This window comes from Colius striatus, chromosome 2 (assembly GCF_028858725.1).
Source record: "Colius striatus isolate bColStr4 chromosome 2, bColStr4.1.hap1, whole genome shotgun sequence".
In the NCBI taxonomy this organism is placed as follows: Eukaryota; Metazoa; Chordata; class Aves; order Coliiformes; family Coliidae; genus Colius; species Colius striatus.
The window spans coordinates 63,321,609-63,339,516 of record NC_084760.1 but is presented as its reverse complement, the minus strand read 5'-3'; the positions used below and the strand labels follow the sequence as shown (position 1 = coordinate 63,339,516).

The 17,908-nt window shown below is 41.7% G+C and overlaps 1 protein-coding gene across 1 annotated transcript in view; it reads left to right on the top strand.

Annotated features, from left to right (window-relative positions):
- TXLNB (taxilin beta) overlaps nt 1-15,958 on the top strand; it is a 28,403-nt gene extending 12,445 nt beyond the window's left edge. Inside the window, exons 4-9 of the mRNA XM_061990326.1 lie at nt 763-957; nt 2,628-2,747; nt 7,778-7,852; nt 12,877-12,969; nt 13,976-14,071; nt 15,164-15,958. Coding sequence (XP_061846310.1) covers nt 763-957; nt 2,628-2,747; nt 7,778-7,852; nt 12,877-12,969; nt 13,976-14,071; nt 15,164-15,958 — 1,374 coding nt within the window. The remainder of the gene's footprint in view (nt 1-762; nt 958-2,627; nt 2,748-7,777; nt 7,853-12,876; nt 12,970-13,975; nt 14,072-15,163) is intronic.
- The last annotated feature ends 1,950 nt before the right edge of the window (nt 15,959-17,908 follow it).

Below are 17,908 nucleotides of genomic sequence, written 5' to 3'. Positions count from 1 at the left end.
TGTTATCAGAGATTTTTATGTAAATGGCTCTGGTAGTTGAAACCTTATTAGAGTATGCCACTTGCATGCTGTGGAGTGGATTCTTAATATGGTCCTGGCATGATTTTTAACTATAGTAGACACTGTCCTAGCCAGTGAACATCAGTATTATCTTTCCCAGAAGGGCAGACTGCCTTGCAAGGAAATAAGTGTGTCAGTTAAAAAGTTAGGGAAGGAAGATTGAGGAATTGGGAGAGATTCTACAGAAAGTGATGGCTTTATCTTAAAAAATGTAAATTGTTTCCTCATGTAAAAAATATAAACCAAATCCTCATTTGATATGAGGATTTCTAGTTAAAATGAGGTATTTTAAAGGATGTTTTTTTATTAAATCAAAAATAATTTAGATAAAGGAGCTTTTGACTACTTCCACTGAATATCTTCTTCCAAAGCAAAAGCTGTGCTGGGTATCATGAATCAAGACATACATGTGTGTCCTCTTTTCCAGGTTTGCTTTGATCTGAAACTCTGCTCTACATTCATCCTTATAAATGGAAATTCTTAGGTCCCTAATTTTTTCAAGGCTATTGCATAATTTTCTTTGTAAATTTAGAATCATGCCTAATGCTGGAACAGATGAAAGCAAGAAATTCTCCAAAGTGGAATGCAAACACATATAATCCTTCAAAGGAAAGCCTTATGCCACTCTGAAACTGTATCTTTCTGGAACTGCTTCTGATGCATCTTATTTACATGACTGCTTTCTCTCCCATTTAACCACAGGAGGAAACAATTCAGAGGGCACGGGAGGAAGATGAGAAGAGGAAAGAAATAACTAACCATTTCCAGGGCACGCTGAGTGAAATCCAGGCTCAGATTGAGCAGCAAAGTGAGAGGAACATGAAGCTCTGCCAGGAGAATACGGAGCTGGCAGAGAAGCTGAAAAGCATCATCGACCAGTACGAGCTGAGGGAAGAGGTAAGAGCAACACTCTGGCTGTATATAGAGAAAGCAGAAAACATTGCAGCCTGTCCTCCCCACTGGCTATTGTTGGGGTGTCTCATAGAGGTCATGAGGGTGGTCCCCAACATGCTTTGCTGTCTGAGTGACATGCATCAAGCCCACCAAACTGGGGAAAACTCTGATAGCAAAGAGTTGTGTGGGCTGGCACCCTGCCTGTAGCATCCATGGCAGCATTGACCTTGCAGGGAGATGGGGTGAGGCATTCAAGCAGCAATGTGAGCCAGCCAATTGCTAAGCTGCAATTGGCCCCTCACAGCTCCCCCAAATCCCCAGGAACCTCTCCCAGCACCCTTTTCCTGCTTCGCCCCAAGTGTTCACTGAGCACTTCCCAGCTCTCATCTTTTTGGACAGCCTACTCTGCTGGTGACATCAAATATACTATTGTTCCCTCCAGACACAGATTGCTGAGAGGGGCTCTGATGCAAACACTTTGACCCTTCCCCATAAGCAGAAAATTAAGAAAGATAAAGGTGGCCCTTTGCAGTGGAATAGATTCTTCCTTTCAGGCACCATGCTCATCATAAGATCTAACAGATAATAGACAGATGGGATATTATTCTCTCTGCAAACAGTAAAGTTGTATTTTGACACAATGCTCCCCCCTCCAGTACTATCCCAAAACTATCATGTGGGTTTTTTTATTTTATGACAAACAGTAACAAACATCACAATAGGTCTTTTTATGGTTTCTAAATACATTTTCTGTGAGACTCAGTGCAATCAGACAACATTATCATACTGAATAAAACATAAGTAATCTGTCCTTACAATCTGGAATGCCCAATACAATATATACATTTCCAAATCTATTACATCGTGTATGAAGTCTTACACTGAATGAGGAAATGTCTTGTGGTTTCTACAAGAAGAAATGTAAAGCAGACAGATGCTCTCAGAATATTTGCTCCTGTGAATTTTATCTAAATGAAGCAAGAGTGAAGAGGTCTATCAACAACATTTACCTTCTGAAAGTTACCACGGAGCCAGGTGTTTTACAGACCAGGGAAGGTCTCTGATTCCTTTAGTCTGATCTCCTTCACATCCCCACTTGTGTACTTTCACTCAGGTCCTCCAAGCTCACATTGTGTGTGTGAGGTCAGAGCAAAGGGGATGTACGGGGCTTGTACTTAAACAGAGGATGGCATAAGCTGTGCACATGCGACCAAGTACTTGCAGTTGCAAGGTGTCTTTACACAATCATCCATACAGTGGCTTAGATCCACTGGACACTTAACAGCTGGAAAAAAAAAAAAAAGTGTGTCCTCAACATATTTATTATTGATGAGCAACTATTTGATCTTCAGTTTACTAGATTATACTGATGCCTTCATATGTAGACCATAGAAATGACAAAGATGCTAAAGTTTCTTTTTTTCTTATTCCTTTTTTCCCTACAATAAATCAAAAGAGATAATGTAAACATTTTTCCCATCCCGTGCAAATTATGCCAGTGTTTGTTCTTACTAGTGCTGTAGCTTTGTAGTAATTGCAGTAGGTTGGGAGTCTTCCTGTTTCCCAATACTTTTGTCTTGCAAGTGTTCCAGTTGATAGTTATACATGTATGAGCATGAACGTCTGTGTACATAATTAAACGTGCACATTCAGTGGAATTTATTCCCTTACAGCACCTTGATAAAATATTTAAGCACCGAGAACTTCAACAGAAACTGGTGGATGCCAAGTTGGAGCAGTCTCAGGAAATGATGAAGGAAGCTGAGGAGCGACATCAGAAGGAAAAGGAATATGTACCTATCTTCCTAATCTGCCATTTATCTAACTTTAAGCCAAGACAAGCCCTGCATGCTATTTCACTAATATATTCATCCTTCCAGGCTGGTAGCAGAGATGTTTTCATTGCTACTGTCAATGCTCAATGTAAAGCAACAGCCTCTGAAAGGCCGCCTTCATTGGCATTTACAGATTTTGAAGCAAACTGCAGAGGGACAGGGTAAAGCACAGGCTGCTCTAGTGAACTCACTCTTACTACACAATTGATTCATCCTGACCTTAGGTCAGGTGATGCCATTAGCTTTCAAACAGTTTGATATTTGATACTTCATCTCCTTACATGATGAAAGAGCACATTTGAACAACCAGAGAGGAGCACAAGAACATAGGATTAAAGTGAGATGGTTGAAGGTTGCTGTGCCTCACAGGCACAGCTGTGCCTCACAGGCACAGCTGGGACAGGACGAGAGCACCCCTCCCTAGTCTCACACATTTTTGCAACTCAATCAAACCCAAAATAATTTTCTCAGGCAGCTTGCAATTTTCACAGCAATGCTAGCATCTACAAAGGTCAGAGTTCAACACCAACACCTAGTCCCTCTTAGCCATGGCGCCTCCTGAGACTCCTCAGGGAAACAACAGGCTGGAAGAAAGATTTTGTTCTCACCAGTCCTCCAGCTAACTCAAGAGCAACATGAGAGAGCTCTAAAGAGAGGATATTTATCCCCTTCTTGTATCTAGAAAGAGATACATTAGTACAAGCATGGCCAAAGTATCATAAAATATGGATGAAAATGCAGAGCTCTGAGCTCTGTGGCTAGAGAACAAGGGAAACACAACAAACACCTATTACCAAAAATTGCCCATAAGATCATTTATTCTTTTTCTCCATACTGATCTTGTGGCTGGGACACCCACTCCTCCTCAGCTTTACTCCCAGTTAAAGACTGAGGGGGAAGAGGAGTTGGAGCTTTTCTGCGTGCACAGTTGCTTGACTTGCATGACAATTTGTAGCCAAGTTGAGTCATTTGCTTTATCTGAAGCCTATGAAAAGCTAAACCCCAAAATTTCATTTGTAACAATTGCTTCTTGGCATATTCAAATCCCAGGAAACATTTGAAATAAATCTCTTACAAATGACGGAGCAAAATTTGGCTTACTTTACTACTGTCACTGGGAGTTTCACTATTGAGTACTAGATTTCAGATACTAGGGAAAAAAACAAAAACAAAACAAAATATGTAAGTGACAGAGTATTGGCTCTGTGGAAAACTGACATATTCAGCCTAGTGTCAATGCCCTTTCTTGCTGGACCTCATAGATTGTGAGTTTTAGGTCTTCCTGTTGCCTGTGACTGATTCTGTTTGTAGCCAAACCCTCTTTCTGTATTGTATCCAGAACTGATATGCACAGTTTGGGTATTTTAATTTCTTTTAAAGCAGTGCAAGTCATCACCATCCACATTTGGGAATGGGAGACTTTCTTTGTGGCTTTGCTGTATATATGACTAGCACCTATAAAATAACAGGTTGGAAAACAAGCCTTTAAGCGGTGGGCATATAATGACATGCACCATGTTCCAACTAATGCTTAAAACCCCTGCCTTTGTGGTAGGCTGGTGATGTACGGCTAAGATCACCTCAGAGCAACGTAGGTTTAGCTGAAGAACTGAAGTGACTGGCCAAAAGCAATGCAGAAACTAGCATGTCACAATTTGTCCCAAGTAGTCCAGCCCCCAGACAGCTGGCCTACACTCGTCTCCCACCTCAGTCCTATTGCTGAGCTCTTAATTCCCACCCACCCAGCTATTGTGCTAGTGTCTGTGGGAGTCACATATATACATGCATGTATGAAATCAAGGTGGTTTTGATGGAGTCCTCTCATTTAGCTGTATCTCTCTCCCAGCTCAGTAATGTGTGAAGTCAGAGCCTTACTGCATTTCATCATCCCATCTTTTGAGGGAACAGCTTTCAGAAGTTTTATCTTCATGACATTTTTTACATCCCTGTGCATGACTTTTGCTACAGGATCTTGCAAATTAATTTTTTTGTATTTTTTTATCTAATTGATTACTCCTTGAAAGCTCACTTTGATATCTTCCTAGGCAGCATTTCCACGTGGGAATTGTGGCCTCTATACAAAACTTCTTTAAATCAGATAAGAAGAGATGTCCCCTCCTGCAACTTCTGTACATCACATTTCAATAGGAAGGCCATCTCATTGCTTGCACAATTCACTCTACACTTGCAACAAGGAATGCCAGTATAAGCTGCAATGGTTCATACAGTGTGGCTTTCTCAAAAGCTCACCTTGATCTAAAGATGCAGTTTTACTATCACTGTTAGCGCTGCTTGGATTACCTTTCCATACCATACATTTTTAGCACTTGAAATACAAACTTTGATGTGCAATTAATTGCAGTTTAAAGCCTTCATGGCTTTCAAGTGTATGACTGGAAGACATTGATCAGATTTCTGTGTAACTGGAATTTGCAGAGTCTGGCAGCAAAAAGAGGAGCTTAATTTTCACTAAGCTAGTCCCTAGATCCATGTCATTAAATTGGCATGTGTGTTCTTGGGAACTGGTTCTTTTAGTCCTGAGCATGATGTGACTGTCTAGGCCTCCAGCAGCTATCACATCTCTAATAATATAGCATAACATCACCACACTTCACTGGAGTGCTGCTTTGGTAATGCCACGCGCAATATTTATCCATTTCTTCATACTTCAGCCTCCTTGTTACCACTTCATATCCTATTAATAAATGTATCGGTTCCCCTGGTTTTTTTCTCCCAGCTTGGTGTTTGCAGATGACCTCAGGCTGCATAAGAGTGCATGCTAATTTGAGCGAGCCTCTCTGTAGCTTGCTTCCATTACAGAAGAGTTTATTAACTCTTGGATTTTTACTGGCTGCAGAAGCTATGTGAGCCAATAAGAGAGAAGAAGGATTTCATTAACATGCAAAAGAAACAACTTTTCTTTGCCTTCTCTCTCTTGTGCTCTTGTCTTTTGTGCTATGTCAGAAGACATGGTGTGGGAGGTGGGACCTTTTCACTATCCCAGGCACAATGGGTACAAAGGTAACTTTAGTTGAGATTTAAGCTATACAGGTGAAAGCCTGGTTCTTGAAGTAACGACTAGCTTAGAGACTGGGTAGCTCTGAACATTTTCAAAGCACTTTTCATTAAATCATTTGAACCAAACACCGTATAATTCCTGCTCAAAAACCTAGATTTCATCCAAACTTTTTTAAAAAAAATTACTGTTGTGTGTGTAAAACACATCCTCTCCTAAGGAAACAAATGCATGAGCTGAGGCTCATTTAACCTAGGCCTATTCATATGATGTCTTTTTAGTTGTTATGACACAACCAAGCATTAAATTAAATTATCAAAATAAATATTGAGGAGAGTATAAAACAAACAGGATGTGGTATTTCATCATACAATGCATACTTGATCTGAAAAGCTTTCTTGTCTTGGAAATTTTACATAGTAAAAATTCAGTGGGTCCAAATCAAAAAGCCAAATTGATGGAACAAATACTTTTGTAGAGCTAATATATATATATATATGTGTGTGTGTGTGTGTGTGTGTGTGTATAATAATTCAGATAGCCTTTGTGCTACAAATAGCTAGAGACAGGAAGGGAATTCATAATGTTGTTTAGTCAGCATTTGTCAGCTCTTTTGCAAGGTGGTATTCAAGTAGTTTATATGTGTTATTTCCAACACTGTGGTTAGAATAAAAGTTTTTACTAGGGATCAAATACATTTTCTGAATGTGGTTCTACTCACCTTTCACTTCCAATATGAGAGTAGGATCTCTTGACTTACACACTACTTTTATTTTCAATATATTTTCACAGCCAAACTGTGCTATTTTAAAGAGTACAATTTAATCCAACAGAAGAAAGTCCTGCAGTAAATTTACTTGTTTATATCTCATTTCTCAAGCTATCATTAGCATTCTTTGTCTAAAATACATTTGGCCTAACCGGTAAAACACTTCATAAATGTTTGGTAGGCAATAGGCACATTTCTTTAACACTTCAGTAAATGTTTCCTGCTTTCAGATTAAACCAATTGCTTGATTATTAATACATACTTTTGAAGTGCTGACTCAGCACTGCAGCCTGGAAAAGTACCTGTGCACCTCTTTCCTGCAATTTATTCAGTCTCAACCAAGTCTCCTGTCTGCAGCCTACATGTCAGAATGTAATTTTACCACATATCTTGAAGTAGAGAATCACACCTTCCCAGGAGCAGGCATGGATGAAACTGTAGTCAGGCTCTTCCTAGGCTGCCTCCTTGATCTAATTGAGGCATTTATCACTTTGAGCTGGGATCCTCCACTTATGTCCTGTCAATGCAGATGGAGCCCAAAGAGAATAGACACCAGTAAACATATAACAACTATGCATTCCCTTCCAAAAGTTTGCAGATTTTCTGAGGAATGTCTGACTACGACCATACCTAAGTCCTGATCATTCATGCAATGGGGAGCTCGACATTCACTGGCAAGCAGGAATGTGGCCAGGGCTGTGCTGAAATGAAAGTCCCAGAAAGTATCATAACCACTCTCTAGAAGTCTGGTGAAGATATGGTTAAATGGCACTTTTTAGAGGCCACTGTACTGCAGGCTGCCCAGAGGGGGTGTGGAGTCTCCTTCCTTGGAGGACTTAAAGACCCACCTGGACATGTTCCTATGCAACCTGATCTAGGTGGACCTGCTTCTCCAGGGGAGTTGGACTAGATGATCTCTAAAGGTCCCTTCCAACCCCTACCATTCTATGATTCTATGCTTCATTCCAAGCAGACGTTGAACTCCTATTCAAATATGATTTTGGAAACCAAATGACCTGTCCCACGTCTAAGGATAGCACTAAATATCTTGTCTTACCTAACTCCTCTAACTACATTCACCTGAAACTTAGATCACTTCTTAGATCAAGTTAGTGGTGGGAGAACCATAGGTAGCTGGAGGATGATGATTTCCAACTGATAAACTAGGGAGCTAACAATTTTCTCTCGTTGCTCAAAACACAGCTCTTGAACCAAGCTGCAGAATGGAAGCTCCAGGCCAAAATGTTAAAGGAGCAAGAGACCGTCCTACAGGCACAGGTGATGTAGGAGAGGTGATTGCATGGTATGCCTTTGTTTCCCAGTTTCTAACCCATGAGGCATGCTCCAGGTAATGTATCCAAACTACTCATTCCTTCTAGCCTTATTCTAACATCATATAGACTATCACAAACAGATTCTTTTCAAGCCCACTGTAAGGTAACACCCATACTGCAAGTCATACTGTGGATTGTGGGTTGTTTAGACTGTAGAAGAGAAGGCTCTGAGGAAATGTTATTGCAGCCTTTCAATATTTAAAGGAGGTTTATGATAGAGACGGGGAGGGACTTTTTACCAGGGCTTGTAGTGATAGAACGGTAACAGTTTTAAAATAAAGGAAGACAGATTTAGATTAGGTATTAGGAAGAAGTTCTTTACTATGAGGATGGTGAGACACTGGCACGGTTTGCCCAGGCAAATTGTGGATGCCCCATCCCTAGAAGCGTTCAAGGTCAGGCTGGATGGGGCTTTGAGGAACCTGGTGATGTGAAAGATGTCCCTGCCCAAGGCAGGCATTTGCACTAAATAATCTTTGAAGATTATTTTGCACTAAATAATCTGACCCAAGCCACTCTATGGTGCTATGATCTATGAGCATTTACAGTACTCAAACACATAATAATATGTGTGTCTTGGCTTGATTATTGACTGTAACTACTTTCCAGACAGGTTTCTAATCCAGTAAAGCATTGAAGTACATATATATCATGATGTATATTTACCAAACTGGAGCTGACATGCTCATGTGCTTTTCTGGATTGTGGTGTATTCTTTAACTTCAGTGGGAATTCTGCCTACTCTACGAAGGGGCCTCTAGGATTTCAGTGTTTAGTTGGGATTTGAAACCTTGAATAAAACAAAATTACTTGCCAAAATTACACTAAGAGGCAGGCTGGAGTGAAAGGCAGTAAAAAACAAGAAATGGGCAATATATACTACACTTTGCAAGCAAAGCAATAATTGACCTCAAATATGACTGAGAGCACTAGATGATATGCTGGACTTTCACATCAAAAAAAGAGGCAGTATCAGTAGATCTTCCTCAACTTACAGAAACAGTCACATAGATTTATCTTCTTTGGCCTCCTTGTGAGAAAACTCCCCCTCAGCAGAGCTTTGCAGGTGGGGTGGTATCTGTCCTTCAGCTCCTCTGCAGATGCCCATCTCCTCACCCATTGGGAAGCTTCTTCCTAGCCCTTTCTCATAGCTGATCATCCTGGTAAGTTGTTCCAGCTTTGCCCTTACAGATAGTCTAATTCCTACCTGTTGAGCAGTCAAAAAAGACTAGCATTAAACTGATAACCTCTAACCACACTAAAAGGAATTTAGTTCTTTACATGTCTTTTTCAAAGGCTAAGATAAGCTGGTAGTGCACCAAAAAATATCACATACACCGCTGCTGACACCAGTTTGACATGTTCTGCAATCAAACCTCAAAGGCCTCCAGCTGAGTTTGTCCCAACTGCAAACCTGTTCCAAGTTTTCTCAGACTGCTTTTAATTAAACTTTTATGTTCAACTAGAAAGAGTTTTGTATGCAGCCAGACCTCTGTAGCCAGTTTAATGAAACCAAAGGTACTGATAAAAGCTAGAATATATTAAGCATACATTTGAAATGGTAAAGTTGTTTTTAGGAAAAACACAGTCAAGTAAGTCTGTGAAGGCACTGATAATACATATGCCCCTTGCAAGCTTGCATAGACAAAAATTAAGTGATTCACTTTGCTGAAATGAAATATGCAATTAGGTGTTCTGCTCAAGTGTGAGAGCACTGTGCTACACAGAGCTACTGTGTCACATAGCAGCCTCCATTGGAATTACTGTTGTTATTATTATTATTAGCATCATCATCATTTCCAGTATGATAGCACTGAGGGGCCTCCCTCGTGAACCACATGCCATCATGCAAGGTGTACAAGTGCAGAACAGAAAAAGCATGATAGCTCCTTGATGCAAACATAAAAACCCCAACAAATAGATATTAACAGAGGAACAGCTGCATGGAAATTATGAGAAGACATTGGTCAATGAGATAAGTAGAAGCCATAATAAAGCCCTTACTGCCTGCCATATTTAGCAAAATACCACTCTATTTTAGAGGAGGTAGTGATTCACAATGGTACTTCCAAGTGTGTTGTTTAAGCCGACTTTTTTTAGCTTTGTGCTTTGAAACAAAACAAGAAGACAAAAATCAGTTGAGGACTTAATTTTTTGGTAGCCAGCATAGTGCCAGCCACTGGGCTACAGCAACTGAGGAGAGTGTAACAGGGCTGGAGAGGTGTCCTCATGGCATGGTGACGCTGAGACACCCCCATCTCCCAAAGCCTTCCACTTACAAGTTCTCACTGAAAACAGTGCTGCTTCCACCTTCCCTGCCCGTGCTGTCATGGGCAGTGGGCAGCAGCAACGGAGTCCTCATCTTCCCAACTAAGGAGCACAAGTACAAGCTCCTAGTGAGAGACAGCTGTTGCAGCCTGTTCCCAGACACTATGAAAACATTCATTTATCATTTAGATTTAAATTGCAGAAGCTATTCTTGGTGCCATGGTACTGCTTAGGGCTCCAGCTGAGATCAGAGCTTGCTCTGTTCAAACCTGAAAGGTTTTTAATGTAATTAAACAATTGTCAAAAGTTGGAAGGGAAAAGCAGAGACACAGAACTGAGGTGTCTTTTCTAAGACAATGGCTCTGGGCTAGGAGCTGTGGTTTGCTGACTCCCAGCCCTGTTCCCTCAACTGGCTTTGGGATGCTCAGGCATTTCTCCTTAGAGCCATGTCATCTATTCCAAATGTCTCACTTGCTATCAGTGTCCCACTTACACTGTGGCACTCGAGCTACTGAAACAGTAGCTGTGTTTCTGTTTGTGCACAGGCCACAGCTCTGGCTACAGCCTAGGATAAATGCACACGTGCAAGTTTCATGTCAGCTAGCTCTGATATTGGCACCACAGAGCTCTGTAGATTACCCTCCTGTGCCTTCAGCCAGCTTGCCAGAGGACGGCTGCAGCCAGTGTTGTATTCACAGTCACCAAGATCCTAACTACCTAGTTTAAACTTAGCTTGGGCATATCCACAATATGCTGCAGTTTTGGCCATGACAAAGGCTATCATAACAACTAGCCAGAATGAACACAAAACATGATATAACCATATCCAATTTCAAAATCAGAATTAAAACCACCCCACTATTAGCAACATTTCCTAAACCTTCTTTTCCTCAGGAACTAAAGAGTAATATCAGAGTAGGATATCTGTTGGCTGGCACCACACAAAAGAAAAACTCACAGCTAATCATTTAGTTGTCTCCCTGCCAGGGCAGAGGGGGCAACTAGCCCCCAGCCAGAGGCCCAAATACTGCAGGCTGCTCTTCAGCCTCCCATCACTCTGCAACCACCCCACCTCTGGCACAGCAATAGCTCTTTTTCTAATGAGAGCTGTCGGACTGGACAGATGACATGTGCCATCACCTAAACACTGCTGGGGATACTCTGGCAGCAGAAGGATGTGGATGAGTTGGTCTTTTCCAAAGAGCAGATAACTGTTATCTATATAGCATCCTGAATGATTTGGGAGCTTTGAAAGTAGTTTTCCCACCTAGGGTGAGGAGGGGAAAAAAAAAGTGAAAAAGCAGAAAATAGGAAAATCTTACAGAAAAACTAACCTCAGATCTTTAGAAATTTCTTCCAAAAACATCCAAAGACTTTAGATATAAAAATATGGATTACTGATAAACTATAGCCACAAATGAACTTCCACATGGCTGCCAGGTGTAAACTGATAGCAAAATGTGCAGCCCTAATACTGGCTCATTGCAACAGGTCTTTCTTCTGCTCTGCTTCATGAAGTGAAACTGGTAGAAGAGGCTAGCAGGGGATTCTTTTCTCTGCCTTTACTGTCCTTGCCTGCAGCTGTAGTCCACACACAGGCTACAAAACAGCTTGCTCTAGCCACACTGCAGGGACCCAGTTCAAAGGAATCAAGTGCAGGATCACAGAGGTGGGAAGCAAAGGGTGGGCTTAGCTCAATCATGTCTGGTAACACAGGAGAGGACCAGAGATGCTCATTTGCAATGGTGGAGTCCAATGAAGCACAAGTGCTGCCTGATGCAATTCTTGACCACAGCTTGAGTCACCAAGTAGGAATTCAAAAGATGGAAGCGGGAAAACTGTGGCTGCAGTGTGATGTGGGAATGCCTCTTCCCCAACTGGTTAAGATATCAGAAGCAAGGTAGCTAGGGTAGCTCTCAGCCTGGCTTGTTGGGTGATGAAGAAGGCAGGTAAACAGCTGGGCAGCCAGGATGTACTGAACTCCATAGCTTATGACCTGAGGTTAAGGTTAGCGTTTGGCAACGTCTGCATGGAGAAGTAAGGCTTAGACTTAGGCACGGCTCTGACCACACTGGCTCTCTGCAATTTAATGTCCCTGCCTGGTCCTGCGTGGCATCAGTGGTTGGACCAGCTCAGGTTAGTCCCTGCCCATGGAGATGGTCTAGGGATCACATTATTATTTTCCATTCTGTACATCATCCTAGAAGTCATTTCCTGTACCTATTAGCTGCAATTGAAAAGAAATATACAGGGCTTGTGAGGAAAGGCAGAGATTAGAAATCCTTTCAGACTTTAATGCTATCCTCTTGAAGTCTTCACAGAGTCACCAAAGGAATGTTTTCAGAAGTCTCTACTTCAAGGGGATTCTTTTGCTTCCAGGCATCATGAGTAGAGACATCATAGATGCAACATTCAGAACAGGGCACCCATAACTCCAAGGTCTTTTAAAAATGTCTTGTAACTTTCTATTCTCCTTCATTGTATCTTGGTGCAACAGAGGAATCATAATAGTTTGCAATCTTAAAAGGATGCAGTGAGTTTCAGTTCTCTAATGTTTGTGCTTCATAGTCTTCAAATAGAAGCTAATTTCCAGGTCCAAACACAATACTTATTCTACCAAAGTAAAAGTTTAGCATCCTGGAGACTCCAAAATTACTGTGGGTTTGTTTTGTTCTTTTTTTCTTTCCTCTGTTAATGCAGATCACTCTCTACTCTGAAAGGTTTGAAGAATTTCAGAAAACATTGACCAAAAGCAATGAAGTGTTTGCCACATTCAAACAAGAGATGGAGAAAGTGAGTAGCAGCTCACACCTGAACTCTGTGCTTGAAACTTTCATTTTGGATTTTGACATTTCTCACTGCCATAATTTTGTCTGGGATGGGGGCATGTCTGCATATTTTGGAGAACAATCTTGTCAACATCCATATAAGATCTGAGCCACAACTGACAGCAGCTGAGACTTCAGCACTGCAAGCTTAACATTTCACTCTCACTTTCTAAAAGTGAAATCACCTGGAAGAATAAACATCTTGCCTAAAACAGAACATGGTGGTTGGGTATAGACCCCTCAGAGATACCAAAGGGGGATTTTGGAGCTGCATTTTCAATCCCATGTCTCCAGGAGCGCCCAGTGCCTCCTGAGCAGCTGGCACTGGGGCAGAAAGATTGAGAGGCCACAGGTCTTCTCCCTGGAGTGAGTAATCCGAGCTGAAACCCACCAACAGCTTCCACTAAGCCCAAGGGACTGCTTTCTTGCAGTTGGTGTACTTACTTCCTGTGTCAAACAATGTTAATTATTTGTTAATTATCATTATTATGTCAAATAATGATCTTCACAGAGAGTTCAAATTATTGAAGGGAAAGATGGTGCTACTCAGTTAGTGGTGTGTTTTGGAGGTGGTATAGAGGTGACTAACCCAGAGTCACTTTCTTGGCAGTGCTGTCTCAGAAGATACGAGCGCTTCTTTAACTTCCAAGCAATATAACACTGTGGTCTGGCAAAAAGACAAACAGAATAATGTCATCTTTTCTTTGCCTTTGCTAGTTTGTACTGTGAGAGCTGGGTACACTTTTAACCATATAATCAGCTGGTCCTACTTTAGGACTACACATTGAAGGCTGAAAGTCATATGGTTAAATCCATCCCTTAACGTAAGTTATTACTAACAGCAGAGCCACTTACAGCTGCTGGTAGCAGACTTATGACTACAGCCAAAGTCCTAAATAAAAGGGCTGCCATAATTTCATCTGCAGCATTGAATTCCTGTTGTGATTCAGCTTTTCCTCCTGCTTCTATAGATGACAAGGAAAATGAAGAAGTTGGAAAAGGATACTGCTACATGGAAATCCAGGTTTGAGAACTGCAACAGAGCGTTACTGGATATGATTGAAGAGGTGAGCATTCTTTTTCTTCTCAGGATGCACCTCTTTCACCACATAAATCTTTAACTAGGAGATCAGGTTACCTGAAAATGCCAGAATTCAATGAAAAAATTGTTCTTGTATCTAAGGACCATTTTTTTTCCAAGTTACCTTGAAAAATTATATGTCATTAAATAAAAAGATAGTCCCAGCTGCCAGGGCTTTTAGATTGTGTAGAGACATTCACTATGTCCCCAAGAAACTGAACTACGTAACTGAATTTTAAGTGCTCTAAAAACACGTGATTTGTTAATGCTGTCACATAGAAGCAAACTGGCATTAGTTCATTTCACACTACTTTCTTTCCCCATAAGAACATCCACCCATGGAATTAGTGTGCTCTAGCTAATAAACTTTAAATTCATGCCTTTCAGTAACTTCCTGTGTAGGCAAACTCTGACAGCTAGAAGCAAGTACGGTGGCTCACTGTGGCTTTAAACATTCTGTCGCAGGGGCATTGCAGAGGAAAATCATAAGCATGTTGGAACTCATTCAAGTAAGATAAGAGGCTGCCTGAAGTTTCACCCAAAACTTACACTGAACTTGGATCTAGTCTTTCTGGCTAGCTTTGTAGCTATGTACTATCTCTACTTCTATGGATTTCTGTATTCCTTGTTTCCTCACAAGGTGTAGAAGCAATAATATCTTCCAATTCAGGCTGCTCTCACAGAATCTAGAAGCAAAATAAACAAAGGCTATAGTACAGTTTGTTTTTCCCCAAATTCACGCCCATCAGAAGTCCAAGTGGGCTTTTGGAAGCTTATCTGTACAGATATCCACTGTGTTTTTCCATCTCTACAGATCATCAACAGGTATTCCTGCAAATATTTTTTAGCTGAATGGATCTGAATCTGTATGGAGAATGCTAATTCATTGCAGTGACAGGGGCAAATTTCCTCTTTAAGCTTCAATACAAAAGACCATAGTTATTATAGAGCAGCTGGGGAAAGCAAAGTCCTGTGAGGGCTGCTTAGGTCTCAAATTGTGGCCTAATTACCAGTTCCATCAATGAATTGCATGCACTCAAATTCAGTCCACGTTTCTGTTTGATCTTTTTGACCACAGAAAGCCATGAGGACCAAGGAATATGAATGCTTTGTGCTGAAAATCCAGAGGCTGGAGAACCTTTGCCGGGCTCTGCAAGAAGAGAGGAATGAACTGTACAAAAAAATTAAGCAAGCACAGTTCCCTGAAGAGGTTAATGGAAATGGCATCTTAGAAGAAGAAGAAGACGATGCTGATATGAGCCCTTCCTCCTCTGCGCAGACGAGCATTGAGTTGCGTGCTACTGATAAGAGCGTGCTGAAGGAGCTGGCTGAAGCTTTTAGAGTGTCCCACAAGGGAGAGGAGCCCCTCCCAAATAACAGCAGCAATCGAGAGACCTGTGATGCTCAAACATGTAGTGCCATCCTGGTGCCAGAGCTCATCTCTCCTCTCACCACACAGTCAGAAGCCGAGAATCGCTGTGAGCAGCCCACCACAAGCCCACCATTGCCCACTGAACACATGCCAGCACCAACTGAAATGACGACAATGCCCACTGAGAACATGCCAAAGTCCACCAAAAGCATGCCTATGCTCCCAGAAAAGGTGCCAACACCCACAGAAAGCACACCAATACCTCCTGGGGGCATGCCAGCAACCACCGAGAACGTGACAAAATCTATTGAAAGCATGACAGCAAGCCTCGAAAATGTGCCAACATCCCTAGAAAACATGCCCAGTCTCCTTGAGAATATGCCAGTACCCACAAAAAGTCCACCAAAAGCTGCAGAATGTGTGGATGATCCAGCAAAGCAATCTGGCCAAAGGCAGGCCGCAGAACAAAGAGGAGATACAGATATGGAAGCAGTAGATTGAAGATACTGGTGTGTCCAGACTTGTCTCCTACAAACCACAGCTCTTTTTTGACCTCTAAATAGATACTTTAAAAAAACCCAACCAAACAAACAAACAAAAAAGCAGTCACATATCTGCAGGCAAATGTAATGACCACACTTCTCTTTGCTACCACTATCTAGTAATAGCAGGTCTGCAAATTTTGCTGTCCTTCACCTGCTTGAAGCATAATATTTTCTGAATGACAGGGAAACACAACAAAATTACAGGATCTTTTCCTCTAGTCATAATGAGTCATCTCATTCAGTAAAATAATTTTAAATTGTTGGAGCTTTGTGTTTCAAAAATCAGTGCAATTCACATACATAAATTTAAAGACTCAAAATTAATCATTTGTTATGATGGTGTCTAAAATATAGCCTACTTGGACACATAGTGATTTTAATAAATGGAGTGAAAAGAATCTGTAATTACAAAGTAAAAATAGTGAAATCACTATGGTCAGCCATATCCAAGGAGAAGTGCAACAGAAAAAGGTGAATTTTTGTACAAATGAGCTACCATTCAGCACTATGGCCACAAGCTCTTAGTCTTAGCCTGAATTGGCCTTTTTTGCTTCATATTCTAAACCAGGTTTTGTTTCCAATAGAACTACAGGGGAGAGAAGATCTTCTCTAAATTCCTCATAAAATTACTGAAAAGAACAGCAATTTCCAAACTGATAGCAATTCCCAAATTAGCAATCACAACCCTCTTTATTCATACAACAAAAATCCTGCTAGTTCATTGTACTATTTGGGATCACGATGCCAACAGAGGGGCTCATGGCTGTTTCCAGATCACAAATGAGGTCAGAAGTTCAAAAGTTGACTGCAGATTCCAGCTTCTAGGCCACGAGCAGAAAGCAGTGTGCAGATACGCCAGAAGGTATCAGGATGTATTCCAGAAGGCACATCTGAAATCATGCTTCTGGATGGTGCCATCTCTCCTAGTCTCAGCCACATGAACCTCTTTACCACAGCTTTCACCTGGCCCTGCTGCATGTGGTGATGCTCCCAAGAGAAAAGTGAGTACACTTGCCTGTCATCCCGCTCAATGGAGTGGAGCACAATAGAAGCAAAACAGATTCCAGAAAGCAGGAATCTCTCACAGACTCCTTCAAGAACCAGTTACATTCTCACCTGCTCTTTTTTAACCAGATCTTTCCATCTGCCTGTCAACACCTCATTACTTAATAATGTGGCCACCTTTTCAGAAACTGGTTGATTCTGGCAACAAGAAAAAGGATGGGGAATCAGAGTAACAGAATCACAGAAGGGTAGGAGTTAGAATGGACCTTTTGAGATCATCTAGTCCAACCCCCCTGCAGAAGCAGGTCCACCTAGATCAGGTCGCATAGGAACATGTCCAGGTGGGTCTTGAAGACCTCCAAGGAAGGAGACTCCACATCCTCCCTGGGCAGCCTGTGCCACTGCTCCCTCACCCTCACAGCAAAATAGTTTTTCCTTATGTTTAAATGGAACTTCTTGTGTTCCAGTTTCATCCCATTACCCTTTGTCTTGTTGCTAGATACAACAGAAAAAAGGGATGCCCCAACCTCCTGACACCCACCCTTTAGATATTTGTAAATATTAATGAGATCCTCCCTCAGTCTCCTCTTCTCTAGACTAAACAGCTCCAGTTCCCGCAGCCTTTCCTCGTATGAAAGATGTTCCAGTTCCCTTGATGGCCCTGCACTGGACTCTCTCCAGACGTTTCCTGTCCCTCTTGAGCTGGGGAGCACAGAATTGGACACAGGACTCCGGATGAGGCCTCACCAGGGCAGAGTAGAGGGGGAGAAGAACCTCCCTTGACCTACTGGCCACACTCTTCTTGACACATCCCAGGATGTCATTGGCCTTCTTGGCCATAAAGGCACATAGCTGGCTCATGGTTAGTTTATTATCAACTAGGTCTCTCTCTGCAGAGCTG